A 27126-nucleotide genomic window follows, 5' to 3' on the forward strand; every position below is an offset into this window, starting at 1 on the left:
CTCATGCCATAGCCATTGGAAAAGCAGATCAGAGGCATGTAGGGCAGTGGTTGTCCTCTAAAAGGCAGCTTTATGGAAGGGGGGAATGCTGTTAGGCTGTCAGCTCCTTCCACACCAGCTTTGGAAGCTTTGCAGAGTCTTTGCACCCACACCAAGATGCTGACCATCCTCTCCTCATCCATCAGAATGGTTTGGGTTGGAAGGGACCTCAAAGCTCATCCACGGGCAGGGACCCCTTCCACTGGAGCAGCTGCTCCAAGCCCCTGTGTCCAACCTGGCCTTGAGCACTGCCAGGGATGGGGCAGCCACAGCTTCTCTGGGCACCCTGTGCCAGCGCCTCAGCACCCGCACAGGGAACAGCTTCTGCCTAAGAGCTCAGCTCAGTCTCCCCTCTGGCAGGTTCAAGCCATTCCCCTTGGCCTGTCCCTGCATCCCTTGTCCCAAGCCCCTCTCCAGGTTCCTTGTAGCCCCTTTAGGCACTGGAGATGCTCTCAGGTCTCCCCTTAAGGAGCCTTCTCTTCTCCAGGCTGCCCCAGCCCAGCTCTCTCATGAAGCTTTTAATGCCAGCATGTTTTTCAACCCATTTTCACACTGCAGACCTGAAGAAGAACGATGAAGGCAGAAATGATGGGAGCAAAAGCCAAGGGAAAGAGGAGGAATGGAGTATTTTGAGGTCCTGCGCTCAGCACACGCTGCTGATACCTTTAAATTGGAGCCAGGGAGTTAAAAATAAGCTTTGGAAGGGATAACAAGATGTCCGAGCCCTCCATCCACTTGGCCAGCTGGGGACGGTGTCTGGTGTCACCCCTGATGGGACACAAGTGTACCTCATGCAGGGCTGCACCCAAGGACCCACCGTAGTGCATGGCTCCAGATGGGGATGCTCCTCCAGAAACCCTTTTCCTACCAAATGGCCAAGTTATGGGGTCAAGACAAGGAAACCTCTCTTGGTAGAACAGCTACATCCCATCCCTGGTGTCTATAAACCCCTAAAACTCAGCTCTGCCATGGGTTGCCTTTGGTGCCATGGTTTCAAAGGCAGCCTTGGTACCCACATTCCCCTGGGAGCAGAGCAGGACAGCTTCTCCTTTTAGACAATTTAATAACAGCCAGAGATGGGTGAAATTCCTGCTCTGGTGGTAACTCAGTGGCTTTAATAACTCCCCATCCTTTATTAAAACACACATATGAGCAGAGGATGCTGCTAAGGCTTTGCTGACTTAGTAGGTTTATTCTCCTACTAAGGTGGCACTTGGGTCACTTTGCTGCATATACCCCAGGCAGGCAGCTCCTCAAGTGTTGTGCTTCAGAAAAGCCTCCCCTTGCATTTCCAGGACACCCCCTTTTCCCATTTAAACATGAGCAGACAAGGGAAGATGCTCAGGTATCTCTGTTGGGTCACAACACAACCACGGGTTTGGCTTCACAGTTGCTCTTGCTGGGTCCTCTGAGGCTACAAAGGCACTGGGGAAGGAGAAAGAGATAATCCTAATGAAGGACCTAGGGTGAACATCTGGGCTATTCTTCATCCATAGGTGGCAGCAGCTGCCTGGACTGGACGGATGATTCCACATCCCAAACCTAGCCATGAGCAATACAGGAACAGCCAGGAGACTGCAGCTCAGAAGGGCTGAGCACAGGTTGTGCCTGCTCCTGCCTTTGAAGAGAGCTCCTCCATACAGGGGGAATTCAGGAATCCCTTCAGTTGTGCAGGACCAGGCTCTGCAGCACTATGGGGAACTGCAGTGTGGCTGTTGGGCAACTTTCTCACCACTGACCCAGTTCCTGAAGCCATTGGGATGCCACATCCCCAGATGGAATCCTGTAGCAGCGTTAAGCCTTGTTGGCTGAGCATCGAGGTGCCCCAGCATCCCCAAGATTCACTAACACCCATCTGTGATGTCCTGTGAGGGCTGGTGGAGTCCAGAGGCTGCAGGTTGCTCAGCTCTGCGCCTTTGAAGGCTTCCAGATGGTTGTGCCAAATACAACATTAACACATAAGGCTATTTCCCACAGCACATGCAACCAGCAGATAACAAAAGCTAGGTGTCAACTGTGATATGGAGCCCAGAGAACTGGGTTTAAAACAAAAGGGCAGAAACCAGAAATCCAACAGTAAGTTAAGGAGAGTTGCAGACAACCCAGAGGCTCTAAATAGAGAGGAATCAAAATCTATCCAAATCTTGTCACCTGCTGGCTTTTCAAACTGCTGAGTCCTGATCAACACAGATGAAATGCATTATCTTTTCTTCAACACACCCAGGATAGGCTTTGACTTGGGAATCCAGACTCAGCTTTTCCTCACAGCTGCTCAGCCCTTGCATCACCTGTAGACCCTCTCCATCCTACCCATATCTTTTCTGTAGAACAGGGTTCAAAACTGAACCCAGTATTCCAGAGATGGATGGAGAAGCATTGAGAGAGAGAGATGATATCCCTGTCTCTGTTGGGGATGGCCTTGCTGATGTAACCCTGCATCCTGTAGCCTTGCTGCAGGCTTTTTCCCTCTAAAAGAAAGTATTTTCTCCCAGATCGCTACAGCCCAGCCAGCCCAGAACCCCTACAAATACATCAGAACTTATTTATTCCCTTTCACTCTAATTTTAAAGGTGGTATCGGGTCCCTACCGCTCAAATCAGCTCTTACCCAAGTATCATGGAGGGTGTCTGTGGCAGGACAGGGGATACCGAGCATGGAGCATGGAGCATCCCCTCGGTACCACCACATCCTCCCCTCTGGTGCTCGCCGCCACGCACAAGCTGCCGCGCAAATCCCGTTTCCCGCGGGAGAAGAGCATGCTGAGCCCCGCCCCCACGCCCCGATTGGTGAATCCCTCCTGGGGGCGTGGCCAGAGGGCATATAAGGATCGTTCAGGGGGCGGGGCTTGCAGCGCCGCGGCTCAGGCCGTGCGGTGCGGAGCGGACGCTACCTCCGCCGCCCAGTGGGCCCTGCGGTCCTAGTGCCCGGCCGCCGGACCCCTCCGCCGCCCCAGCCCAGGTACGCTGCGATCAGTAGTGTAACGGGGCGCCCTGAAGCAGTTTTGGGGTGGGACGTTCGGGAGGGATCAACTGCAAGGGTGTACCGAGGCGTTGTGGGGTGAAACCGATGGGAGATGGCTCCGTGCCTCAGTTTCCCCACTAAGGATCACCGTATTAATGGGGACGCGGGTGCGTGGAGATGATTCTGTAGTAGGATACCTAACAAGTGGGTGCATCTTTAGGGCAGGGGAAGCCTTACCAGGAGCTGGTGAGGAGGTGATGTTGGTGAGGGTGCTGGGTGCCCCCCGCATTCGGATCACAGCCCATGCCGGTGCTTCCGGATGGCGATGGGGCTCCGTGTCCTCCTACAGGTCCAGGACTGCTGGCAGATGCTTCCTTTGGCTGCCTTGGAGCTTGTTTGGAGAGGAATGAACCAGATCATGGGGCATGGGAAGGGTCAGCATCTTGGCAGGAGGGTGCTTTGTGCCAGGAGGGGGAAAGCACTTCCCCAGCTCGGAACTGGGCCAGGGAGAGAATGTTCTTTCCCGTGCTGGAGGAGGCCTGCGTTGTGCTTGGTGGTGCAGGACAGGCGGGTTTGTCCCAGTTCGGGACGGTGAGGTGCTGCTGGGGACGGGCTGGGGCTGGAATCCCTCACATGATGTGCCCCAAGCTAAACACTCCCTTGCTCCTTACGCAATCCCGGCCTGAGATTTCGTAACTCCCAACTGTTGATACAAGGAAGAGAACTGGATTTCTGCGAGGAAATAAAACATCCGGCAGGGAAGGGGTCGGGGATGGTGCTGTGCAAACCTGCCAAGCCCTGCTCTGGGCAAAGGGAAGTATTTTGCACGTAGCTCTTGGCCAGAGCTCTAGAGCTGTGGTTAGCACTGTGAGCAATATCCTCTATCCCCAGCGCAGTGCCACCATGCACATCCCAAGGAGTCATACTGGTACCATTTAAACTCTGCAGTAACGGCTGCCCCTTTGCTCCCTGGTTTTAGATCTGCACAAGATCCAAGATCCGGGACCATGGCATCCATCCCATCGAGCGGCTCGCTCATGGCCACACACAACTACTACAGAAGTAAGGATGGGTGCTGGGGTGGGCTGGGTGCTCTGCAGGCTCAGGGTGATGTGGCTGCAGCAGGGATGAAGCTTTCAGATGACACCCATAAGCGCTCCTTGCTGGGGAAGGGGGGCACCAGAAGCCAATCCCCTGTACTGGGACCCTCCTTTGGGGCTCATGCCCCATTGTACCTGTTGGAGATGGGGCTTGCAGTCTCTTTCCCTTGTCATTAAGGTTGTAGGTGAGGGGAGGTGGTGGCTTCAAATGTGTATGGAAATGGGTTATGGGAATGAGCTGCAAAACCAGCCTGGGCAATGGTACCTCTGCAGGGGAGAGACCTTCTGGTTTAATGGATTGCCTAAACCAGAGAGCATTAAAGTATTCCCCTGGAGCTGAAAGTAGTAACAGGATTCATGGAAGCACAGAATGCCAGGTTGGAAGGGACCTCATGGATCAAGGCTTGCAGCAGTTGGACTAAAGCTGCACAAGTGCTGGATGAGACAGGAATGGCCACACCAAGGCTGTGCTTTGCTTCTCCTCTCAAGGCTGAGGGTTGGTGCTGGCTCTGATGGCTGTGATTGCTCCACAGGGCGCCTGAGCTCCACATCCAGCAACAGCTCCTGCAGCAGCTCTGAGTACTCAGGGGAGGTCATCCCCCACCCCCCAGGTGAGTGCCACTGTCCCAGCCCCATGCAAACCCCACTGAGCCTCTCCTATGGGATGATAGAATCCCAGGATGGTTTGGGTTGAAGGGACCTTAAAGCTCCGTCAGGTTCAAGCCATTCCCCTTGTCCTGTCCCTACAGGCCCTTGTCCAAAGCCTCTCTCCATGTTTCTTGTAACTCCTTCAGGCACTGGAGCTACTCTGAGGTCTCCCTGGAGCATCCTCAGAGCATCTCTATGGCCTCCTCTGGACTCACTCCAAACAGCTCCACATCCATCTTACATTGGGGGCCCCACAGCAGGAAGCCTCAGGATGACACAGGGGTAGGTGATGGGGCTGCTCTGACCTGGACTTTCCCTTGCATTGTCCTCTAGGTCTGCCCAAATCCGATCCCGGTCACTGGTGGGCCAGCTTCTTCTTTGGGAAGGTGACTCACCCAGCCATGACAACCGTGTCCGAGTCCCAGGAGAGGTGAGTGCTTTCCTTGGATGGAATAACACCAATAACACAGGAGCACCAGTGCAGCACCCAGGGCAGCTGGAGACATCCCTAAAGTGCATCCTGACCCAATGGGGGCTTTCTTCCTGCCCAGAGCACCTATTCCTTTGCTGCACAAACAAACACCTTGGCACTGCCTGACCCTCTCTGTGCTCTCTTACAGCCTGGGAGCACTGCAGCTGACAACAGGACCAGTGGCTTGTGGCCTGGAACCAGGAGCAGGACGGAGGCGCCACATGAGTGAGCCCAGCTCGGGGCCCTCGGCGTGAGCGGGTGGGTGCTGGGTGCTGCTCCCACACAGGCGGGCACATCCCCATTACCCCCATAGAATAGGGTGGCTTCTGCAAGGCAAAGGTGGTGCTTTGTGATGATAAAACACGGCAACTCCCCCCCGATGATTCCCACACCAGCCTTTCTGTTCCACAATGTAACGATGCCCTTTTCCACACAGATGTGGTAACTTGTTTTACTTACCTTGCACTGACACAATGGCAACTAATAAACCTGAGCAGCCTTTTAAACCAGTGTGGGTTGTTCTTCATCTGGGGTGGGAGGGCAGAGTGATGCTGTCGATGCTGGTGGGGTTGGACACCAATAGACATCAATGGTGCCATTGCGATGCGCTGGTGTGTGTGTGTTGGCATGTGAGCAAGCTCCGGCTGGCCTGTGGTGATGCTGTGGATGCCTCCCCCACCATTCCCTCCTTACTTGGCTGCACAGCCTGTCCCTGCTGGCACTGCCCTTGTTTTGCTCCTCAAGCACATTGCAGCCCTGCTCTAATGCCTTGTGGGGTGAGAATGAGTGTCTGGGACTGAGCTGGCTCAGGTCAGGGCTGTGGGAAGGATTTGGGTGCAGAATAACAAGGGAAGGAGATTGCAAGACCCCTCTCCAGCTGATACATTGGCGCAGGGGCTGCTAAAGGAGCCCTCAGTAATGAGGGGAGAGCTAAGGCTCATTTCATGGGTCTGATGTGAGCCTGGAGCTCACGGTGTGAATGGCAATACCAGAGCTCAGCAGGGCAATGTCCTCTGATACCCTCAGCAGTGTTTTGGTTGCTTTTTGCCTGGAATCAGTCAGCTTGCCTGTTTGCCCCTGCTGTGATTAGCCTGATAGCTGGGGAGGGCTGCTTGATAAAGCACAGGGAAAACAAGAGCCTGCAGGTTCCTGTTTGGGAGGAGGCAAGGTCCCGAATTCCTGCCCGAGGCAAACACAATCCTGGCAGGGGCTGATTTAAAGGTGCCAAAGCTCCTGCTCTGGTCTGCATACAGCCCCAGCCTGGGATACAGGATGGTGCCTGTGTGCATTGGTGCTGCAGCCCTGATGGCAGCTGGGGGTTACAGCCTGGACAAGAGAAGGCTCCTTAAGGGCAGACTTTAGAGCAGCTCCAGTGCCTAAAGAGGCTCCAGGAAACCTGGAGAGGGGCTTGGGACAAGGGATGTAGGGACAGGACAAGGGGAATGGCTTGAACCTGACAGGGGTTGGAGCTGGATGAGCCTTAAGGTCCCTTCCAACCCAAACCAGGCTGGGCTTGCACGAGTGATGGCTTTGACTTTGTACCTGTGTGGGCAGGGGCAAAGGGCAAGGCTGTGCTCAGGCAGCTGCAGGAACTGTGGCTGCTCCGCTTCTCACCCATGCTGCAGAGGCATCCAGGGTCATGTCCAGCTTCGCTCCTTGCTCCTGGTAAGGAAAAGTGTTGTGTTAGCATTGTCCTGAGCTCTGTGTCTCCAGGTTGTGGTCCTGTGTCCCCCCTGTCCTTAGGAGCTGCACTGGGACTTCTGCTCCCACTCTCTGTATGCATCCAAAGAGAATGGCTCTGTGGGGGTACCCAGGGCCAGCAGCCTTGGACACATGGGTTGGACCCATGGTTGGATCCAGTAGTGGTGGGTGCTGGGGTACACATGGTTCTATATTGCAGGAAGCACATGGCAGCCTTTAAAATATCACCAAACCCATGAAAATCAAGCAAAAACCCCACTTTCTGAGTTAAGACAAGAGGGGGCATCGGCTGTAGCAGCAAACACCCTATCCATGTCCCAAAGCCCTTTGGCTGCTGCTCACCCCTAGGATCCCTAGGGGAAGCAGTTGGGTCTCATCCACTGCTGATTCCCAGCAGCATTCCCTAGGTTTTAGAGAGAGAAATGTATTCCCTGCAAGCCTGCAGCCTCACGGGCTGCAGAGTAAAGTGTGGACACACAAAGGTAAAGTCAATAGTGCTCTATTTGCTTGTTGGTCTCGTGATCAAACTGTCCTCAGGCACCCCGGGGGAGGCTATAGCAGGGCAAAGGCACTGATCCTGCATCCCTGCTTTTCCTGGTTCTTGCTGTGATGCCACCAGCTTTATGCACCATACCCCTCCCTAAGCATCCCCTCTTTCCATCAGCCTTGCTGTCGGAGGGGCAAGCACCTGCCTCCCATAGCACCAACCCATAGGGACAGACTCCCCCCTCTCTGCTGCATGAGATCCTGTGTTTTCCCTGTTGAGTAACTCACATATTTGGGATTAAAGCAGCCAGTGCATTCCACTTGCTTTCAGCCCTTTCATTGCCTTCCCCCCCCCCCCCCCCAGCATTTTGCTTCCCCCTCACCCTTTCAAAGGCCAACGTGGGCCCTTATAAATAGACACAAACTGCAGCACAAATGCATCGCATTAGGCTGGCACTGATTTCAAATGCCAGCCTGAAACCAGAGCAGGCGAATGCCCCTAACAACAGCATTTGCAGCGCCCATTCCAGAGGGGTTTGGAAGGAGCTGGGGCTCTGCCTTTGTGGGATGGATCTCCCCATAGCAGCTCTGATGTGGGGGGAAACTGCAGTGTCCTGCCCAGGCTGGGATCCTGGGAGAAGATGAGGAAATCTGGGCACCCACCCCAAATCCATCTGCTTTTAGTAAGCAAGTTATGACTTAGAGGATTGCCAGAGCCCAGCACACTGTGCTGGAGGGCAAACCCAAGCAGCACAACAGCTTTTAATGCAGAGGAGGAGGAAGGAAACGCTGCTGTGGGTAGCACCATGTCCCCTCTCCATACCACCCATCATGGTATTGCTACAGCAGAGCGAGATGCTTTGGGATCTCACGTCTGATGGGGCCAGTGCAGCTTATGAGGGCCCCCAGCCATGGACCACCCCATCACCCCACACTCCCCCTTCACCTCCTGCTTAATTGTTAGCTCCATCTGGTGGCTGCCAGACCTGCAGATTACATATCTTATGGCTGCAGCAAGCGTGTCCCTGCCCATCACCTTCTGGACATGGCTTTGATCTTCAGGCCAAACAGGCTTGTTAGTAGGAAATCAGCATCCAAGCTGTGCCTGGCTGCCTTTCACCCCCAGCACATCGTGTTCCCTGCCACTGGAGCATCACTTGGCCTTGTAATGTAAGAGTGATAAAGACCAAAACATAGTGAAGCAATGGTTCATAGAATCATAGGTATTGGAAGGGACCTTCAAGCTCATCCAGCTCCAACCGCTGCCACAGGCAGGGACCCCTTCCACTGGAGCAGCTGCTCCAAGCCCCTGTGTCCAACCTGGCCTTGAGCACTGCCAGGGATGGGGCAGCCACAGCTTCTCTGGGCACCCTGTGCCAGCAACTCAGCACCCTCACAGGGAACAGCTTCTGCCTAAGAGCTCAGCTCAGTCTCCCCTGGGGCAGGTTCAAGCCATTCCCCTTGGCCTGTCCCTTGTTCAGACACACACAGAGGTTTAATACACACCAGGATGAGCCAAAGAGACCTGAGGGTGGCTCTATCTGTGGCTGCAGAAGTGGGACTGGTGGCAAACCACTGCTTTGCAGGCAGGGAGAAGAGCAGCAGTGAGGGCAGAGCATCCAGCAACGGATGATGCACTCACATTTATTGATGAACACACCAGACACACTACATGAAGCAGAGCCACAACTGAACACGAACTGCAAACCTTCACGTTGGCATGGGGAGCAGCAGGGACCTCCCACCCTACTGCCTGAATGACCATGTAAACTCTGGCTGATGCCTTCACTACCACGGGGCTTTTCCAGGCTGCTACACAGCAATGGGTTCTCCACCTCTCATTGCCTTTCCCCTTGGCCACCTCCCTGCATCCTGACCCAGAGGGACCACGGTTCTGGAGGTGGGACATGCCCTGTTTGAGGGCAAACCAGAGGGAAGGAGCTTCTTGGCAAGAGCTGGCCTGGAGGAGCTTTGTACAGGAAGGATGGTGGGAAAGGGTCCCTCAGGAGAGGGAGCTGAGCAGCCGTCTGTAGATGAAGCCCAGCTTCTCCCGCAGGGCCAGGAAGGTGGGACGCTCCTCCGTGTTGCCGCTCCAGCATTCCAACATGATGCTGTAGATCTCGGGAGGGCAGGAGCTGGGCCGGGGCAGGCGGTAGCCCCTGGTGATTTGCCGGACGGTTTCCTGGTTTGTCATCCCTGCAAGGAAAAGGAGATGCTCCCGTATCTGATGTCCCCAAAGGATGCTCTGGAGGTACAGCTACAGTGGGCCAAGGTGTCGGCTTGTGCTGCTGTGGCGTGGTCTATGCCATGAGGCTGATAGAGGAGAGGCTATGGGAGATCATCCAGCCCACACCTCCTTCCTGCAAGCACTGAAAATCCATCTTAGCAACCCCCAAAGAGGACAAGAAGTTGCTTTTGCTCTAGGAGCTGCTTCCACATCCCTTGTGGAAAGGACAATAGAACAACCCATGACATGTTGGCTTTTAGGGACCATGGGCAAGCTGCCCAGCATGTGGATGGAGTGGCACTGGACCCCTACCTTCGTATGGAATCTGTCCATACGTGAAGACTTCATAGAGCAGAATCCCATAGGACCAGACATCGGATTTGAGGGAGTAGGTGCGGTAGTTGGCTGCCTCCGGGGCTGTCCATTTCACCGGGATCTTAGTGCTGCTGCTGGTGGAATAAATGTCATCCTGAAAAGCAACCAGAGATGGGTCATGAGGGATGGTGTAATGAACACAGCCTCTGTGGCTTTGGACTGGGAAAGGGGATGGTGGCGGAATGGGATGCCCCATGGATGTGGCAGCTGGGTGGCCTGGGGTGACAGAGGGAGCACAGCATCCAAGTGACTGACCTTGAGGAGCCGGGCAAGTCCAAAATCAGCAATCTTGCAGGTGAGCTCCTCTCCCACCAGGATGTTTCTGGCCGCCAGATCCCGATGGACAATGTGCTTCTCCTCCAGGTACCTCATCCCATCCGCCACTTGGCAGGCGATGTTGAGCAGGTGGGAGGTGCTCAGGGACTTCCCTTCAGGACCTGTTAACAGAGATGAACCAAGCGTTGGGGGCAATGAAGCAACATCTATTTGGGCTGTTCTGGTTTGGAAAGAGACCTGATCCCATGTCACCATCACAGGGGAACATGTAAAACCTCAGGTCATGCCTGAACATCATGGTGGTACAGCATGGGAAGTTCAACACAGCCATGTGTTCCTAAGGAATGGGACTGATGTGAGCTTTGAAGAGCACCCTGTGCTGCAATGATGATGCAGATGTCCATGGCTTGTTCACAGCTAAAGGTGACCTCCTGCCATGCAAATCTCCAGCCAAGCCTCTCAACTTGTCCTACCTGTGAGCTCCAGCTCTTCCAGCACCAGATGCTGCTGGAGCCCCAGCCAAAAACAAGGTCAGTGTGGAGGAGGAGAAGGGTACCAGTAGAAAAACAGGTCTTGGTGGGAAGCGGTTTGTCTTGTTCCCCTTTGAGACTGATTACTGGGTCAGGAAGAGAGGCCAAGAAAAAGAAACTGATGCCTGAGTGGACCATGGCCTGGTACTAGCTCTGTATAATGAGCACAACCATGATGCCAGCTCAGGTTTGGCCATTTCAGTTATAACAAAGGCAAGAGTTACCCAAACACAGCAGAGGGGTCTCTGTGCACTGGTGGGAGCTGGCAGATCATGGGTTGGATGGAGAAGGAGAGATGAAGGCCCCTATCAAGGGACTGACACAGACCCAGCCCACACGGACACCAGAAGGACCACATCAGACTGGGTCTTTGGGTGTTAAAGCCACCCAAGGCCATCTCCACCAAGCACCCATGGATTGCTCTGCATCACAAACAGGACCGAGACCAAGCTTGCTCTTAGGCTCACCCTTAGGTTTGTAGGGCTGATGTGGGACATGGAAAGCATCCACACAGCAGCACTGCCCCAAGACCCTGCTCCCCATGGTGTGGGTACTCACTGTTGAGGTAGGTGTGGAGGTTGCCTTTCCGCATGAGCTCAGTGATGATGTACACGGGCTCATCCAGTGAGCACACAGCGTGCAGCTGGATCAGCTTCTCGTGCCGCAGGCGCTTCAGGTTCTGGATCTCCTTAGTGAAGTCTTCTGCCTTCATGTCAGCTGGGGAAGAAAGCCAATGACTGTTGTGAGCTGCTTTCTCATGGGGACATTGAGAGCTCAGCACATCCAACTGGAATAAGGACCTTTTTCCTCCCCAAAGTCCACCCCTGCTCTCAGAGTTCATGTCTGCACATCCTGTGTCTCAGATCCAACACCCCAGAGATGTTTTCCCATCAGGATCACTGTCCCACCAGGACTTGACTTAGCACAAACCATTTGATTTGATTTGACTTGATATGACTTATCACAAGCTCACTTGATTAAGCCATTTTATAAACAGGATCATAGAATCCCAGACTGGTTTGGGTTGAAGGGGCCTTAAAGCTCATCCAGTTCAACCCCCTGTCAAGGACAGGGACACCTTCCACTAGAGCACATTGCTCAAAGCTCCATCCAACCTGCTATCCAAAGTGTAGCCCAAGCTTAGGTGGGTCCAGTGGCTACTTGCCAAGTCCTACACTTGATAGGACAAGACATAGGGACCAAGAAGACCAAGAAACAAAAGGGGGTGACTGATGAGTCAGTGAACAAGAGACCCATTTGGCCACTGTTAACATCTCCTTGTCCACCTACCTTTAATGATCTTGATGGCCACTGGCACCGTGTTCCTCCACAGCCCTTCCCACACCTCTCCAAAGTATCCCTCTCCCAGCTTCCTCCGCAGGGTGAACTCCCAGCGTGGACGTTCCCAGCCATCCCTCTCAGGGGGGGTCTGCAAACATGGACATCGGATGCTCGGACCAACCAGCACCAGGACCTGCTGCTGGAGCCTGCACCAGCTTCTGGTGCCCATGGTGGCACTGAGCAGTGAGCAGGACACGATGCTCCATCACCTGCATTGCACTGGGACTGCTTTTCCCTCTCTTAAGTGTTCATTGGGGGCACAAAGGATGGGGTCACCCTTTGCATTAGCTCTGCTCTCAGCCACAGTCTGCAAGGGGGCAGATCTTTAGAGCCTACATGAAGCATCAGCCATTCAAGTCATAATTCACTCCTCATTAGACCTCAAATATGGCTTTTCTCCATTTCCACCAATAAATAATAACGAGTAAATGAATATTACTGCACATTATGGCTGATTTAGACTCCAGCTCATGAAGCATTTCTTTTATCTTATACCTTTCCATTTCCCTCTCACATTATTCACATGGTTAACTGTTATTTCCAAGTCATAATTGGTGGATGGAATTCTAATCAGGAAATGAGTCAGCAATTTGGGATTAATACTCTCATTGGACTTATGAGTGCCATGTTAATTGACATGAAAGCTATATAAAAGCAATGTGGTCTTATTATAGTCTAGGAGAAAAGAACTGGAAGTGTGGATTTGTCCAGATTCAGTATTGAATGGATTTGTAACAACGTGGTTTCTAGTCTTTGAGGTGGAGAACACGTTGCCTTTTGGCTGGTCAGAAACACATATAAATGCCATGCCCGGCTTTAACATGGCTGATAAAAGGTGAATCTGGCAGCTATACTAAGGGTATAGTTTAAATTTGGCTTCATAAAGCTCAAACCCCATATGGATAGACCGATTATACCTATTTTTCCCTCATTTCCCCTATTTCCATCCCAGGGCCCTTGGCCGAACTCGTGCCATTGGCATACGCACCGCAGGGCTGCAGGGCTGCAGCAAGGGGCTCTGGATGACCTTCCAGTGCTCCATGTAGAAGGCAAGGAGCTCTTCCATGTCGGGGAAGGGATGTCCCTTCTGGATGTAGAGGCTGCCCCGTGGGCTCTTGCAGATCCGGAAGTGGCTGACCTTCGTGTGGTTGCGCACTGCAGGGAAGCCCAGGAAGGGGAAAATCATCTTGTGCCATCTCCAGTCCATTCCCAGCTCCCTGCTCACCCTCATCCTCTCTCCTTTCCATGCACCTACTCTATTAAAGCAACACAACTTACCCTTGGTGTGTTACATCCCACTCCACACCATCCCATTTGCTCCCAACTCCTGGCTCAGGAGATTCCTGTCCATAGGCAAGCAGGGTTTGTTTGTCCCAAAGAGATGATGCTTTATTAATGGAGCTAATCCCCCCCAGATGGACCCTTTATTGCTGTTTGGGGTGGACCTCCACAGCCCTGGGGACCAATGCGTGGATGTGGGGTTCACTGTGCACATTGACATGGATCAAACCGGACTGCAACAGCACTGTCTGCTCTGAGCCCCCTGAATTCAGCTGAGTGTGTGTGAGCAGCCCAGCCCCTGGTATTCTGCAATCACAGCATATTTGCAGCCAACTCTCAGCTGACCAAATCCACTGGAATGAAATCCTGGGAGTTGGTGCCATGAAACCATCATTAAGCCGCTGTGATTTGTTGATGGCTTTCATAGCCTGGACGGGAACAATGGACTTTCCTTTGCCGCAATCATTCAGCAATCCATACCTGCATCCCTCAGCTTTCCCCATGCTTTTAACAAGCTGTCAAGTCACTTTAACAAGATGCTGTAAAGTGCTTTGAGCATGGTTCCGTGTTTTTCACCCCGCGCTGACCCAGCCAGGAGCTGCCCTAAGGAACAGCTGCTTCCTTTGGCCCTGTGCTAATTTGCTCTGGATAACTGCCATTAAATTACCTGAGAGAGAGTATTCACCCTTGCTGCTCTCGCTGTCCCGGACGAGGAAGGAGCCGTGCTGGTTGGGAGGGGAAAGGAGGAGCTGCTCCGCTTCGTTTCGGCTGATCTTGCTGAAGTACCAACTAAGGGGAAGAGTAGAGGGGTTAGTGTGGGGCAAAGAGATAGTGCATGGACAGGGCTGCATCCACCCTAAGGGCTCCAGCATCCTCTGAGCCAGGGATGGGAGGGAGCAGCTCCCTACCACCATTTGCTCATGCCTGCTTGGTTGGAATGGGTTTAGTTGGTCCTTGTTGCATTTCATCGCATCTTGTTACCTGCAATTGATTTCCTCCAGCTGTGCCTGCTCACCCCTGTATGGAGCTGGGCAGGTCTCAGCTGCACCCCAAACCTGGGCTGACAGCCTGCCCTTAATGGAAACACCAACCACCAACTGCTGCACAGAGGATGCTCCAGTGGGTGCACCCATGTGTCCTGCCACAAGAGCAACAGCTATGCTGTTTCCTGCTGGACCTGCAGCTCCTGGACACAACCAGCTCCCAGGGACCCAGGAGCAATGGAAACATCCCTGGGAGCTGCCATTTGCTGCTCCAGATGTGGCAGCGCTGGTGGGGACCTCAGTAGCACCAAGCCAGGAGAGAGGACCCAGCCGAGACCCTCTCCTGTGCCTCATCAGCCCTGAGATTTGTCACTGAATCTCCAGCATGGAAAGGCAGGATGGGTCCTGACTCAGCAGGATTCATAGGAACACTGGGAAGAAGCTGCCTTATAGAATTCCCAGCTTGGTTTGTGCTGGAAGGGACCTTAAAGCTCCTCCAGCTCCAACCCCTGCCACGGGCAGGGACCCCTTCCACTGGAGCAGCTGCTCCAAGCCCCTGTGTCCAACCTGGCCTTGAGCACTGCCAGGGATGGGGCAGCCACAGCTTCTCTGGGCACCCTGTGCCAGCGCCTCAGCACCCTCACAGGGAACAGCTTCTGCCTCAGAGCTCAGCTCAGTCTCCCCTCTCTTGGGCAGGTTAAAGCCATTCCCTTCTCCTGTCTCTACATCCAGCCTAAGCACAGCCAGGACACGAGGTTTCATCATCAGCTGGGATGGGATCACCAGTGCCTGAGCAGCCGAGCAGGAAACGATACGTGATGGGGTTAGAGCAGCTGAACAAATGAGCCCCCAGCTCCGACCTGCGGCTCCGTGCAGTCTGCGTGCTCCCGGCTCCCTCCGGCTGCAGAGCCGAGGCTTGCTGCCCTCCTGCAGCACCCCATTGCCCTTGACCTGTCCTCGGGATGGGGCTGGGTTATGTACACACATAGACACGCACACTCTGAGCCTGCCCAATTGCCCTGTGCAATGGGATGAAAGCAGCGAGCTAACTCCATGGTCCTCACTGGTGTGATCCCAGCATAGTCCAAACCAGACTGGATCTGCCTTTCCCCAAAGCACACGCAGGGAGGTGAGGGAGGGAGGGTCTCTCCCATCCCACTTCACTGCCCCTGCACATCAGGGCCCTTTTCCAGGCTCCCCCTATTCCTTTCCTTCACCCCTGCTCCTGGGAAGCACAGGGATGGTTCTGCAGGGTGATTACACCCTCCCCATCCCATCACTTGCATGACTCAAGGCCTGGAGCACAGGGAGCAGCCGTGCCTTGGGGCGCTTTCTCTAGCGTGTCAGAACCAGGCTGCTTTATGCAAGGATGAGCCTGGGCTTTCCCCAGCTGAGCACAGGCTGACACATCAACCCCAGCTCCGTGTCTCATGGGAGAGGCACCAACAGGGGAACCCCCAGCCCTGGATGAGCTGGAGCCAGGCAGCAGCACCACTATGGCTCAGTCCTATAGAGCTTCCCAGCAGGTCACAACCCAAACCGCTTCTCCCTGCACTCCTAGGCCCTTCAGAGCTGGCAGGGCTCAGGTACAAGCCTCTCCTCTTCCCTTTTAATGCACAGCAAGAGGGAAAGGAGTCATGGCAAGAAGAAGCTCATGTATCCAGCACTGCAGCTGCACCCCTGCGCAGCATCACACTGCATTATAGCACAGAGATACCCCATCCTATGCTAGGGTGATACACCCAGGAATGGGTATCAGCATCTCTGCCCCCTTGGTGCACCCCCAACCCTTGCTTGCTGTGCTGAATACCTCCACCCCACTGCTGTGAGCTGCAGGAGCAGAGATGCCCAGGGGGGAGCAGATCCCCACTCAGCCCCACCACCACTGATGGCAAGAGCCAGGGACAAGGAGCTCATGCTCCTCCTGTCACAGAGGATGAGCACAACATTCCCTGGACAGGAACATGTTACCACAGTCCGACCTCCATCCCCTGCCATTCCAGAGCATCAGATACTTACGGTCGATGAGCAGAGGTGCCCTGGCTGAGGTTGGCCACGTAAGCAGCAGGGACATAGCCCATGGCCGGCTCCCCCAGCAGCCGCCGGGCAAACACATACTCCCCTTCTTCTCTGAGGACACGCAGTTTGTCCCCTGCGCTTACACTCAGTTCCTCCTCACTCCGGGCTGTGAAAGCATATAAAGCAATGCAAAGAGAGGACTTGGGGATGAAGGGAATGGAATTCGCCTCCGAGTGCAGTGAAACGGAATCAGAACCCAGATACCCCAGCGAGCAGCTCTCCGACACGGAGCGGGGACGGAGCTTGTTCCAGAAGGATGTCAGGAAGGTCAAACGCTTCCGGACAAACTGCTCCATCCCTGGAGGATGCGATGGATGCGGTGGTCTATGCCACCGTGCTTCCCGAGGCTGTTGGAAGGGGTGATCCCAGGCTCATGCTGCCGGCTGGGAAGCACACACCATCGTCCCGCGTCCCTGGCGCGTGTCTGGGCGCTTGCCGGCACTTCCCAAAGAACTTCCTATTCCTGAAAGTGAAACTGGTTGTTCTGGTGGGACGAGTCTGCAGGAGGGAGGCCCACGCTCAGACCCACGGGCACATCTGGGAGCCGGGCACAGCTGGAGCCGCACTCGCTGCTCTCCAAGCAGGAGCAAGAAGGCTTTAGCTTGCTCTTTAATTATGGCTGTGAAGCTCTCCTGCTGGTTACCCCAGCCCTGGTAAACACAGCTCTCTGCTCGTCAAGCAGCTCTTGTGACAAGTGGTTGACTGCAGTTAATGGTCCTGATCTCACTTGTGTGGGAGGGTTTGGGTTGGTTTTCTTTTCCATAGGAAAATAACTGTATCCGTAAGTGTGCGAGTTCAGGCAGAAGTGAGGGAATAACCTTGGAAAAGAGGCAGTTTGGATCGTGTGGGGGTTGTAACATAATCCCTTTCCTTTCTTGGACTGCAGCGACCTCTCAGTGTTACCCTGCTGATGAATTCACCTCCTCCCATTAATTCCCCATTGCAAGAACCCACTTCCCAGATCCACCAGGATCTGGTGCTTGCTCAGCCTCCAGCAAAGATGTGCCCCTCTCAGCATTAGGAGGTCCTTGGCTGATGGATCAAAGGATGGAGATCTCCACCTTGCACTTTGAGCCACCTGAAGATGCTGCTAGGATGAGGAATCCCAGCTCCAGCCCCCCCAGCCCCTGCATGGGTTTTGTCATTTAACTGTTCTATCTAATTAGAGGGAATTCTGTGCCTGGCAACCCCGCTCCTGGCCTTGAGCCCATTGTTTCCATCCTCCTTTGGTTATAACTGGTCTGAGTGGCTCATTTTGGGTGTGCAGTTGGGTTTTCAAAGAGGCTGCTTAAAGATAATGGAAAGTCAATGGTAAAGATCTAAGCTGCAGATTGAAGAACAAAATGGGACCCATCCCTAGGTCAGCAGCTTGATGTGCCCCATGATGCCCAAACAACCTGCAAAAGCTGGATTTCAATAGGTGGTTTGGGATCAGCTATTTCTTTCCTCTCTCCCAGGCAGAGGGCAGGAGCACACAGCTCTCCATGAGCATGCCCCACACATTGCTGCACAGATGGGAACTAGGGATAAAGGGAATCTCCAATAAAACACCCACTCCTTACTTACCAAACCACACCTGAATTATCCATAGGATAACTCTACCAAGGTCTTCCCCCACCCGGTGGGGAATGTCCTGCAATTTCTCTGGGTATTTTTCCCACATCAGCATGGGGAAGGGAGCAGAGGATGGAGAACAGAAGGGTTTTACAACACATAGAATCATAGAATAGTTAGGGTTGGAAAGGACCTTAAGATCATCCAGTTCCACCCCCCCTGCCATGGGCAGGGACACCTGACACTAAACCACAGCACCCAAGGCTCTGTCCAACCTGGCCTTGAACACTGCCAGGGATGGAGCATTCACAGCTTCCCTGGGCAACCCATTCCAGTGCCTCAGTACCCTCACAGTAAAGAATTTCTTCCTTATATCCAATCTAAACTTCCCCTGTTTCAGTTTGAACCCGTTACCCCTTGTCCTATCACTACAGTCCCTAATGAAGAGTCCCTCCCCAGCATCCCTATAGCCCCCCTTCAGATACTGGAAGGCTCCTATGAGGTCTCCATGCAGCCTTCTCTTCTCCAAGCTGAACAGCCCCAACTTTTTCAGCCTGTCTCCATACATGGGGAAGGGACATCCCAGCAGCTGTCCTTGTGCAGCGCTTCCAACAGGCCTGCTCTTCACCCCATGCTCCATCATGAGGAAAGCCAAGCAGGGCTGCTTGGTTTGCATTTAGAGATTATCTGATCAGATCAAGCACCGAACATTTAAGCCTTACTGCTTTGAATGAGGACTTGGTAAACTTCTGGTTTGCAGGAGGAGATTGGAGCCTGATTTACCTTTATTGACCTTTACCAGGTTCTCTAGTGGTACAAGAGATAGACAAGTGCAGCTGATTGAGAACACGCAAAGCTTCAGATCTTGATTTGCACCTAAATGAAAGAGTACTTCAAAATGACAAACATCCCTGAGGACTAAATACTGCCTCTGAGCTGAACTTCCCAGACATGCATAACACACGCTCATCACTGCAAGCCTGCGTCTGCATAGGATACACACAGAGCTCAGAGCCCCACACCAGGAAATAGCTGATAAATCACAACCTTCTTTATTTTCTATTCCTTTTTATTTCCTATTCAGTTCCAGGAGCATCCCCGCTGCTTTGTAGCCCTTTGGTACTATAAAACACCTAAAAATAAAACAGGAGAAAAGAAAAAGCATGTTCATAACAGTTTCTGGTCCTTGCAGTGTGGGAAGGTAGGTAGGAGGATGCAGGATAAGGATGGCACAGATATCTGATGGATCAAGTATAGTCCCTGTGAGCAGCTTATGAGGATGTATTAAACCCACCCTGCCCATAGGGCTCTGGTGGATACACAGGGCCTTTAGTTTTAGCACCACTAAAAAGCACCTTCAAAGAGCAACAGAACCAGAGGACGTGTTCAGAGGAGCTGGTGACATAGTCCTGGCTTAGCTCCTGGGAGTGATAAACACAAACAGCACTTTGCATTCATCTGTGTGTCACACACTGCACATCGTGTTCTCCTGCACTGACAGAAACCAGCAGCTCCCCTCTACTAATGAGAATGCCCATTACATGGAATTATTGGAGGCTCTGTTCCAGGTCCTGTTACATTTATACTCAGAATACATCTTCCAGCAAAGAGCCTTTTTGGGGAGGGAAAAAACACCATAAATACACCATAAATCCCGAATGGGGCAGAAAGTTGGACAATGTGGGTCATGCCAAGGAGAATGTTTTTAGGTGTTTAACGGCAGGTCACTTGCAGGGTCATATAACTGAGGATGTGTCACTCATCACCCAACAGGTATGATTGCCATGGCTTATAGTGGGTGTCTGTGGTCTGCTTGTTCTTCCATGCCATCCTGGAGCACTCAAACACCCAGGAGCTTCCCAGACCTTGGGTTCACCTCACTGCTTCTGGCAGGGACTGCTCAAATGGTGCTTGCCATGACCCTGAGGTTCCTCTTGCTCTTTCCATTGGCACAAGGAGATGGCTGTGGATTTGCTTTGGCTTTCATCTTTATTTCATTCTATTGGTTTTTCTCTAGGCTTCTCCAGACGCTTCCTGGCACCACAGAGAAAGGTTTTGCCTCTTAATGAATTGTTTCAGTTGGGTGCCCATGGGACACTTCAAACAAGGAGTGGTGGTTAATGACAGCGTTGTGTGGGACGGGGAGAGCAGAACAGCGCTAAAGCAGCTTCAGTTGATCTCCATTTCCTGGGAACTGTAGAAGAAAGTGGCATCAAATCACCATCAAATAGGGCAGAGCTCATCCAAAGGGGGAGGTCCAAGGAGTGAGGGGCTTCCAGGCAGTCAGTGCAGAGGGTTCAATACAGGCAGGAGTACGGTTGTCCTGGGACAGGGAGTGGTACAGGGGGTGTGAGAGGAGGCAGAGCATCGTTGGGTCTCACAATGCTGCTTCTGAGCCCTGTAGGAGTGCATTGGATCAGGTGGTGGAGAGCAGGAGTGCAGGTCACAGGGCACCTGAAATGGCACAAGAAAGGATAATCTCTATGGGAGGCAGCAAGAGTGAGCTCTTTGCACAGTGCCTGTCAGGTTTTGGGCATGGAAGCAACCATAGCCACAGCCCTTTAAACCATTAGAGATGCTTTTCAGAGACCCTGTAAGCCCTGGAGTGCTCTTCATGGACCTGAAACGATGGCAAGGATATGAAATGATGGCAAGGAAAAGCCAGTTCATGTGTTACACTGCAATTTATGTTGAATTTCTGTTTGACTGGAAAATCTATAAGGACCAACAACAGACCACACCAGACTGGAAATCACTGTGGCCAGCCCACAGGCTTCCCATCCTGCCTTCTGTTGAGATTATCAGCATACACCAGCCTTTGCTTGCCCTATCCTGTAATCTAACTTCCAGAGGGTGCTCCCTCTAGGACAGAATGCCTGGCAGAACAACACTTCTCTGTTCCCATCCCTGGAGTAATCATTTCAACACATGAAAACCATCACACACCTCCTCCAGACTGGCAGGTGCCAGCGAGTTGTTCATCCTCTCTTTAAAGGCTTCATCTCCATGGGAAGCGGGCAAAGGGAGCTCAGTCTGTGCTCTGTGTGCCCCTAAACACCAAGGGCCAGAGGTCTGGTAGTGCCATGGCACTGCTGAGCAGCAAGGTGCTGACAGGGGCTTTAAACAGCCTTGCTCCCTTGGCTCAAGCTGAGCCAACACATGGTGCCTTCACAAGAGAGGTGCACAATGACTTGGATGTTGAGGGGGAAATCTCTGCCAGCATGTAAGCAAATGAAGGATTGCTCCATCTGCCCAGATGTCCTTATTACCCTGAGGAGGAACCAGTCCATCAGCTCCATCACTGAGCTCTCTGATACCTCCCTCCCCACAAAGGTCCTTTGGAGGCTGCTGGATTTGGGGTTTGGGATATTAAGTGGTGTTAGAAGAAACCAACCCAGAGTCCCAGGAGAACAGGCCTGAGAGACCTCGCCCAGTCCACCCAATCCATCCTATACTTAAGTCTTTCCCCATCTTTGCCAAACCAGTTCTTGAAAGACTTCCAGGAATGGATAACGCCACCACGTCCCCAGACAACCCATTCCAGTGAGTCACTAATCATTACTGCTAGAAACGAGTGTCTAACCTGATGCATTTGAGCCTATTACATCTTGTCCCATTCATCACCAGGTTGCTCCATTCCTTCCTGCAACAGTCTCTTCCTCATGTGAAGGCTATGGAGGTGCCCCACTGCCCTCTCAGAGGCACTACATTGACCCCAGCCCACAACAAACACACTGACCTCATACAAACAGTCAACATGGTCATCTTCTTCTCCATTTATCTCCAGTCTTCTTCCCCCATCCATGTGTGCTGGTGTTCCCATGGTGCCACCTCAGCTGGCTCTCCAGTGCATTCACCTGATAGGAATGAGGAAGAAGCAGCTCTAAGAGGAGTTTTGCACATTGCATAGATTATATTTAACTGTCCCATACACAAGGAGAAAGCACTGGCTCAAGCTACCCTCACTGAGGCTCAAACTTGCATTTAACTCTATGGTTATAAAGCTTGTAGAGCTCAGCTTCATCTCTTCTCTCCCTACTCCACCTCTTCTCTACTTGCCATTAGTTCCCTTTGATTGCATGGCTGCTCTTTGGAGGACATAGAAGTCACAGAGGCTGCCCACAGCATAAAGATAAACCCTGCTCCTGGGGGAGACTCCATTGAAGACAGACATTGGGGAACAGTTTTACCTGTTTCCGTAGGGAAGCGACTGTCTTCTCCAGTTCAGCCACAAGGGACTCGAGATTCCCTCTGGAGGAAGGGCCTGGAGAAGGTGCCTCATTTCTGAGGTCAGGGATAAAAAGTGAAAGGGATTATGCTAACATCAGCTTCCTGGAGGAGAGAATCATTCTGCCTTCTCCAGCATCAGCCTCCAAGTAAGCAGCAATTGAAGGGCCCAACTGCCAACAGACGCCAACCAAACAGCCACTCAGCCCCAGTATTTAAACAGCAGAGTTGGGCTCTGCACGAGGTATAGGAGGACTTTGAGCTCAGCATCTACCGACTGCAGCATCCATGATCCCAGACCTCTGCAGAATGATGATTTCAAAGGTCCAAAGGTACTGAGTTACTAACACTATTCTTCTGCTTCATAAAACAAAGGTAAGAGGAGCGGTGATACCGTACCTGGGCAAGGCAGACTTCTGCTTGGCAGGGTTCTCCTCTGGGTAGCTAAAGCCAGGAGACCTCTTGCTTCGGAAGCGCTGAGAAAGAGCCCTGAATTGCCCCCGTGTCCGGCAGTCTTGGGGAGGAAGGGAAAACCTGCAGTAAGCACTTATGTTTGAAGCACAGCAGTATGGATTGCAGGCAGCACAAGGCAGCGCTGCCCTCCTTCACCATCCACCCTTGACACATCTTTCATGCCAGAGGCGAGGAGACAGCAAAGGTGTGTAACAGGGCATGCATCATGCATGGAATCCCATGTCTCAGCCGGATGCCTGCACCCACACAGACACAACACAAAGGGACCGTGGCAGAAACTATGCATTAACGGAAGGGTTTTACACACTCCCAAGTGAACCTGGAAAGCAATACATGATGGAGATCACCATGCCTATGTCCTGTTTCAGTCTCTCCTTTAGGCATGGGCTCTTGGCTGCTGCCAGAGACAGAAGCTCATCATTAAGGTGGACCTTCAACCAGATTCAATGAAGCTAACAGGCTTCCTGGTCGATGCCCTTTCTGCATGTAAGAGGCACTTGGAGAAAGCCTTTAATTTGCTTTAACTCTTGGTGAGCCCTGAACTGGTCAGGCAGTTGGACTAGATTATTACAATAGGCTCCTTCCTACTGAAATATTCCTGTCTATTATATTGTGCTCTCTTCTAGTCTGTTCTAGACCTTTCTATTGTGGTCTTTCTATTGTGGTCTATTCTAGTCTGTTCTGGACTCTTCTAGTCTATTGTGCTCTCTTCTATTGTGCTCTCTTCTACTCTATTGTACTCTCTTCTACTCTATTGTGCTCTTTTCATCCATTTCCTGACACAGTTCTCATGCTGTAGCATGAAACCAGCTCCTGATGGCAGGTGCCAAATGCCACCCAGGGCCATCCTCACATCAGTCAGTGCTAGAGCAGCCTCATTCCTCACCCTCACAACAGTCCTGCCACAAGCGGAGGTCCACTGTAGGAATCTCTTCACAGCTGACCATGCCCTGCAGGTACGATGCCACCCGGAAGACATCCCTCTGGAGCTGTTGGATGTGGTCACTGTTGTCACAGATGACACGAGCAAGGGATGTCTGTCTGATCTGAGTCAGCTGCGCTGGCGTGAAGACTCCAGGATTCTCATACCAGAACCTGCAGTGGGTGTAATCACAGCATGACTCAGAATAGGAGAACAGGATGGGGAGTGAGGCTGGGAGAGGGGGAAGAGTTCCCCTACATCTGTTGGCAGCACCACACACCTCAAAAGGAGCTTTTGAAACCCCAGACTGCCCTTTCCTGAACCCAGGAACCCCCATGAGCTGCTGGCTGGAGCTATAGGGTGCCATAGCCTGCAGGTACAGCCCCTTGCAGGGGAATCCCAAGGCTCAGACAGCTCAGCTCTGCTGTAGCAGGCTGCGACCTGGGTGAACAATGCTCCTGCCCTAAGGGCATCACCAGGCAAAGAAGTGTCTCATTCACACAGGCAAAGCCATGTCTCATTCACACAAGCAGCAAATAGGAATTAGAAAGAGGCTCCTGAGGACATTTTCTGGCACTTTCAGAAGGTATTTGGCACATCTTCAATGGTGCCCAGTGTCATGTGGTGAAACGAGAATCACGACATCAGGAAAGGACACATTGACAGAAACAGTGGCAAGTCCCTTTGGAAATGCATTGGACAGAGGAATGTTCCTCATATCATCAGACAAAAGATAATACAAAACTACATGCTCTGATCCCCCCAGTAAGGAGAGAATCCCCCCCAGTGGGAATACCAAAGACTTTGGGATGACTCCAATGACGATACCTGTCTCCATCCCTCAGCCTTCTGAACTGTGTCGTTAACAGGCACATGAGCGTTGGACCAACTCTGGTACCAGGGACAAGATCCTCCACCATCAGTGCTGGAAACAGGTCAATGTTTTTGGTAGTTCCATATAAACTATAGGGGAACAGGTATTAAATGAAAAGTTAAAAGGCTATCAAGGAGTGGAGTTAATATAAAACTGATCCCGTCACAGGAACTTGTATGCAAAGAGCTTATCTGGACAGTATTTATAAGGTCTTATCTAAAAGACAATGGGATAAAGGCCTGCTTTGGAAAGAGGCAGCCAGTGCAGATAGCATGCAGTTTAGTCTCTCTGGAAAATAGCTCCAAGGCTCAATCTGCTCCCAAACTACACCTCAGCAGCTCCTGATGACATTCCACTCAGAACCAGACTGATCACTTGGAGAGACCTCATTTGTCTTATCCTGTTCTTACACCACAGCTATTACCCTATCTGAGCATCTGTGGGTAGCAATATCTGGGGAGGTTATTTGATGAGTGTCCAGGCAGGAGCAGAAACCTTTCACTGCCTGATCTCCAGGGATTCTGATGATTCCAAGTCCAGTACAATACCTCCTGAGCTTTTCTCTGATCTCCAGGTTCTTTATCTCATTCCTGAGGTCCTCAAACTCGTGTGCAGATGAGAGGTTGCAGAAGACCCTGAAGTCATTGTAAGGTGGGATACCATGGTCTCGCCCTCTCTGGATGTTGATAGCAGCCAAGTCCAATGAGACAGAATGTGCCATAGAGAAGAGTTTCTCCGTCAGCTCCATGTTGAGGAGTTCAGAGGGTACCCGCATCTTCCCAGGAACCCCAAAGAGCCCGCGGAGGAGAGGGTCAATCCCACCCTCCTGCGTGATCCTGAAAGGGGAGAAGAAGGCCTTGTGCAGGGGGATGTGGCCTTGGCGGATGGGCTGGAAGGTTTCATTCAGCCGGTACAGGATGGGGTTGATCAAGGTGTGCCCGAAGCGAAAGGCAGCGGTGGCAAAGGCGTTGAGAATCCCTGCATTGACATTGGGGTCGTAGCCTTTGTACTCACCCAGCATCTTCATCCCAGCTTCCCCAAGGACCTTGGGGAGCCACTGGGCATAGGTGATATGCTGCATCTGGGCACCCACAATCTTCCGTGCCTCGTGATACAGGAGGTCCCCATCCCAGTGGGGATTGAGGGCCGACAGCTCCTTGGCGATGCGGTTGTGCTCCCTGAACCACAGCGTGTGCATGGCTGTGAGACCCAGCTGCTCATTGGCACGGTGGTCTCCTGCCAGGAAGCACGGCACGGGGCTCTCGTTCTCATCTCTCATGCATTCAGTGGGTGGCCCCACAGCAAAGGGAAGGAGATGCTTCCCCGAGCTGGGCACAACTTGCCCTTGCTTCAGCATCCCGTTTTGGTTGCTCAGATCCCGCAGCTCCCGCGATTCCTGCTCTGTGCTGCCATAAACATTGGAAGCATCAATGTAAGACGTCAAGTGGTTGATCTGCTCTCTGGCATAGACAGAGTTCATCAGTAGGGAGGTCATCCCACTGCCACATACAGGGCTCGAGCGGACAAAGAACATGCAGCGCCCATTCCTCACACGGGGGTCATTGGCAGGGACCATGACGGAGAAGCAAGGTGGGTCATTGGTGCACACCTCGCTGCAGGGTGCTCCATCTGAGAAGCGGGACATGCTAATGGCTGCCACCGTCTGGTCCATGTCATGGTCCAGAAACTGGCCCCACTGCATGAGCATGTGCGTGAACTGATCATCGGGGGTGATGGTCTCAGTCCCGATCATGGTGGTGGAGACAAGGCGAGGTAGAGGAAGGGGAAGGTCCCTGGCATCTTCTGCCAAGGAAAAACCCCTCGGGAGGTTAAATCCATTCTGGTAGGCAGGTTTGAGGAGCCTTTGGAAGGCTGTGAGGGATGCACCCCACATTGGGTGCTGGAGGTTGTTGCAAGAGCCATCGTGGGTCCTGTACTTCTTGTGGAAGCAGATATCCGAGCAGTTCGGTGTGCGGCGGTGGGCAGAGCAGCCCGACAGGTTGGCGATCATGTTCAGGTAGTGAGGGGACACCAAGTCATTGTACCGATAGCCTGTGAAGGGAAAGGAAAGCACCAGGTCAGGCGGTGGGTGCTGTAGCCATCAAGTTCCTCCCATCCCATTTAAGAGCTCTGTGCAAAACACACAGCTGGGTTGTCAAGGTGGGCACAGGTAGGCCAGGTCTCTGACATGGTGATGCAGTGTAATGCAAGCGAAGCATAGGATCACATCAGCCCCACAAAGAAGAAAAGAAGGTGAAAGAGTTTACACTGAACTGCACAGAGGCAGGAATCAGAAATGCTGTGACCTATAGACCAAACCATGGAGGTGGTCTTGGTCCCCATCCTAGGTTTATTTCACACGGGTTATATGGGTGTTACTACAACCCCAAGCACCATCAAGCATCCAAACCCTACGTGCCGAGCAGCAGGGAAGCTGTGGGTGACTGCCAGGGCGCTGAATAATGCTGCACTGTGTGGATGCTGACAGTGCAATGAGGAGGAGAGGCTGGCGGTCCAACCAGCCCAGACGAGACTTGCAGCCTGCAGAGAGACTCCTCACACCCTGGAATCCATCC

General features: G+C 52.8%; 3 protein-coding genes across 4 annotated transcripts in view; 1 reads left to right on the forward strand and 2 right to left on the reverse strand.

Annotated features, from left to right (window-relative positions):
• Positions 1-2888: 2888 nt before the first annotated feature.
• Positions 2889-5726, forward strand: PPDPF (pancreatic progenitor cell differentiation and proliferation factor). The gene is made up of 5 exons (XM_005146795.3): positions 2889-2997; positions 3980-4062; positions 4634-4711; positions 5082-5178; positions 5369-5726. Exons 2-5 carry the CDS (start codon positions 4008-4010, stop codon positions 5472-5474), a joined length of 336 nt encoding a protein of 111 aa, XP_005146852.2. The 5' UTR covers positions 2889-2997; positions 3980-4007; the 3' UTR covers positions 5475-5726.
• Positions 5727-9031: 3305 nt separating this feature from the next.
• On the reverse strand, positions 9032-17187 carry LOC101870661 (tyrosine-protein kinase Srms). The gene is made up of 8 exons (XM_005146796.3): positions 16440-17187; positions 14105-14226; positions 13145-13311; positions 12106-12244; positions 11374-11532; positions 10265-10446; positions 9947-10103; positions 9032-9603 (listed from the first exon to the last, which is right to left on the reverse strand). The coding sequence occupies exons 1-8, from the start codon at positions 16793-16795 to the stop codon at positions 9410-9412; spliced, it is 1476 nt and encodes a 491-aa protein (XP_005146853.2). The 5' UTR covers positions 16796-17187; the 3' UTR covers positions 9032-9409.
• Positions 17188-18954: 1767 nt separating this feature from the next.
• Positions 18955-27126, reverse strand: part of LOC101870831 (peroxidasin homolog) — a 43035-nt gene continuing 34863 nt past the window's right edge. For both annotated transcript variants that reach the window (XM_034067106.1, XM_005146797.4), the window contains 7 exons: positions 25099-26602; positions 24505-24639; positions 23641-23849; positions 22680-22794; positions 22244-22337; positions 21793-21910; positions 18955-20507 (listed from right to left, as the gene is read on the reverse strand). In XM_034067106.1, coding sequence (XP_033922997.1) covers positions 21815-21910; positions 22244-22337; positions 22680-22794; positions 23641-23849; positions 24505-24639; positions 25099-26602 — 2153 coding nt within the window. In that variant the 3' untranslated portion in view covers positions 18955-20507; positions 21793-21814. The remainder of the gene's footprint in view (positions 20508-21792; positions 21911-22243; positions 22338-22679; positions 22795-23640; positions 23850-24504; positions 24640-25098; positions 26603-27126) is intronic.

Source organism: Melopsittacus undulatus, chromosome 10 (genome assembly GCF_012275295.1).
Source record: "Melopsittacus undulatus isolate bMelUnd1 chromosome 10, bMelUnd1.mat.Z, whole genome shotgun sequence".
NCBI lineage: Eukaryota > Metazoa > Chordata > Aves > Psittaciformes > Psittaculidae > Melopsittacus > Melopsittacus undulatus.